This window comes from Propithecus coquereli, unplaced genomic scaffold (genome assembly GCF_000956105.1).
Source record: "Propithecus coquereli isolate 6110/MARCELLA unplaced genomic scaffold, Pcoq_1.0 Scaffold349, whole genome shotgun sequence".
Classification (NCBI taxonomy): domain Eukaryota; kingdom Metazoa; phylum Chordata; class Mammalia; order Primates; family Indriidae; genus Propithecus; species Propithecus coquereli.
In genome coordinates, this window is record NW_012149163.1 from 918,427 (window position 1) to 921,550 (window position 3,124).

Below are 3,124 nucleotides of genomic sequence, written 5' to 3' on the forward strand. Positions count from 1 at the left end.
GTGGATGGATCACTGAGAGCTAGTCAGTTAGAAATGCAGAATTTCAAGCCCCACCCACAACCTACAGAATCTGCATTTAAATGAGCATCCCAGGTGATTCCGGGGCACACTGACCCTGAGAAACAATACTCTGCTCTGCGGCAAAAAGGCCCAGGATGTGACCATTTCTCATCAGGTCTAGCTTTTCTGCCCCGGCAAAGAGGTGGGGTGAAGTGGGCTTTGGAGAACAGATTCCACACCTTTGGCTAACCCAGGCAGACCAGGCTAGGCGGCTTTGGCAGAAGCAAGCCAGGTTGCTATGGGTTACGGACTGTGTGCTGTGCCTACCCCACTGGACACCCCAGACAAGAAAGAGCTGGCTTTAGGCTCCTGGCACTGCTAGCTTTCTGCCAGCTGATCTCAAAAACATATGCTATCTTTTGATCCGGAAGCCCCTTCCCCTACTAAAGACCTTGCCAACCCCACCCCACTTCCCAGTCCAAAGTGAGAAGTGGATCAAAATTCCCTATCAACAGTACCTCTGGCTATTGCTTCCAACCTGACCCATCCTACCCAGCAACACAGGCTACCTGAGCCTTCAGGTTGGCCTCCATGCCCAACTCAATAGATCACGCAGACGTTTGCACCCTCACTTGAAAGAGCTCCAGAATGGTCAGGAAAGGTCCTGGTGGACATCTCAGGACAGAGACAAAGGAGAACACCGTAAACGACACAAGGCCAGCACGGGAAGAGAGTCTGAGTCAAGAATGGCAACGAGAGCCCCTGGCAACTTTTCCTTGGATCATTTCTCCCTTCTCCGCCTGGTCGCTATTTCTCATTCGATCTGGGGAGACGGTGTGACAACGCAAAACAGACACGTGTTCAAGCTTTGGGATGCTGTTCTGCAGAATAAGGCGCACGGCTGGACAAGAACATCTAAGATCCTTAAGAGCTTTAACATTGTTTGTTTTGGACCAAACAGCCGAGGACCTCGGATCCGGCTGTGCTCGCCCGTGGTGGGACGGCTGCCTGGGAAAACAAGCCTGTGGCCCCCGCCGCTGGGTAGGAGACGGGACTGCAGCCCAGCGCCCGCGTCCCGCTAAGCCAAGCGCCAGGATCTGTAGCGTCTTCGAGTAGTTAGGCAAGTAGCGCGGGGGAGGTGGTAGGGGAGGGGAGAGGGACAAAGGGGTGGGGGCAGCGCGAGGATGGGAGGGAAGTGGTGAACACGAGGATTTCATCATGCAAACAGGCGCATAGGTTTCATCAGCGCCTGAGCGCTGGGGCGCCCGGGCTGGGAAGGAATGCCTGGCTCCCGAAGCAGCCCAGGGCTGGCCCCCACCCGTGCCAGCTCAGCTTCCTCTTCCTCATCCTCTCAAAGGGAGATCGCACGGTGCCTCCCCCCACCCCCTGACAGAAGGACGTGTTTTTCTGCACAGCCCTGCTCCCGGCGCCAGGCACCTCCGCGGAGGTTCCACTCGCGGAAACGGGGCATATGCCACAGGTGCCCACGAGCGCTGCGGGAGCAGGCGGGCGCCCTCAGCCCCAAACTCCGGCAAAGCACGCGTGTCCGGCATAGAACGAGAGGTGCCTCGGGAAGCAAAAAGGGCTCTGCACGAGTCACTTATCCCAACAGAGAATGCCCATCCCACCCCATAAAAACTCCAGGCCAGGCCTCTCCTTCATGCCTGGGCCACCCTGCCCCAGAACCACCCACAAGGGGCAGCACGCCTCGGCATGTGGCGGCGCTGGAAGCGTGCGTGTCTGGGTGTCAGCTGTTTCTCCCAGAAGGAGGAAACCAACGGGGCAGTTTGCAGCCCGGGCTCTGGACGACGCACCCACAGGGCAGGCAGCCGGCCACCTCCTCGCTGGCTCCCTGATGCCCCTTCTCTGTTCTTTCCCGTTACGGCACCCCTGAGCCTGGACACCAGGTCCCCTCGGTGATCCCCGATCCCGCCCGCCCGCCGCCGGAGCCCGCACGCGGCGCCCCCGAGCCTGCGCCTACCTCCCGGCGTTGTGCTGAAGAGCGTGCCGCCGGGGGTGGTGCTGTAGTCCCCGGGCGGGAGCTGCACGCCGTCGCCGAGCACCACCCGGCGAGTGGCCGGGATGGCCCGGCTTGGGGTCTGGCTGCAGCTGCTGCCCCCGGACATGGTCTCCTGCGCTGCACCCGCAACCCTCTGGCTGCCCTCCCGCGCCTTCAGCCTCGCCCCGCCTCGCCCCCGCCCGCCCCGCCGAGGCCGCCCCTTCCGCCTCTTCTGCTCCACGCCCCTGGGATTTGTAGTCCGCGCCCGCGCCGCCCCACCCAGCTCCAGGCCGCCGCGCGCACGTGGGTTCCCCCGCGGCCCGGGGACAGCGCCCCGCCTGCGCCCGATCTCCTCCGCGCCGTCCCCCAGGGTCTGCCTTCGATGCCCCGGCGTCCCTCCGCGCCACGCTGGCAGGGACGGGCTGGGTGGGAGCCCGGGGAGCGTGCCTAGGTCAGCCCCGCGCTGGGTGGGGGTCCAAGCTGACTCGGCACTCTGGGAAGGCCCGGTTTCTGCACTGGGACATCCGACCAGAGGTACCGCTCAGCCCCGCCTGTTCCAAGCCTCAGTTCCTCAGTGAGAACGTGGGGTGACTATCATTCCCCCTCTTCTGTTTCCTGAGCATTCACCGTGTGGCTGGGGTTGGAGAAATGGCGTACAGCGCGCGTTGCCGGCCTTGGGAGAGGGTGTGGAGAGGGAGCGAACAAACCAACCAGCTGGGGGCTGAGATGGAGACAGGGGTGGGAGGGAGGGGTAAGAGTTGGTCAAAGAAGTTTCCCCCATTACCTCGGAATTGGGTCCAACACCGGGCGCCCTGCATGACAGCAGGCATTGACGGATGGATGGATGGATGGATGGATGGATGGATGGATCTTCAAGAAGATCCCTAAGTGGAGAGAGAAAAATGCAAGGAGCACGGAAAGCCTGTGGGTTTGAGAAGTTTATACCATTGTGACCACCCACATCTTTTGGGAGGGGGGTGGAGGAGAGGAGAGAACTGTTTAAAAGGGAAATTGGTATGAGGTTCTCGAAGGGTCCTTCACATCATGCCAAGGTGTTCAGACTTTGTCCTACAAGGGCAGGAGCTATCAGCGATCTTTTCAGCAGCAAAATGACATGTTATAGTT

The 3,124-nt window shown here is 60.9% G+C and overlaps 1 protein-coding gene across 1 annotated transcript in view; it reads right to left on the bottom strand.

Annotated features, from left to right (window-relative positions):
• Window positions 1–2,191, bottom strand: part of EIF4EBP1 (eukaryotic translation initiation factor 4E binding protein 1) — a 20,736-nt gene extending 18,545 nt beyond the window's left edge. Inside the window, exon 1 of the mRNA XM_012651093.1 lies at window positions 1,982–2,191. Coding sequence (XP_012506547.1) covers window positions 1,982–2,126 — 145 coding nt within the window. The 5' untranslated portion in view covers window positions 2,127–2,191. The remainder of the gene's footprint in view (window positions 1–1,981) is intronic.
• Between the last annotated feature and the right edge of the window lie 933 nt (window positions 2,192–3,124).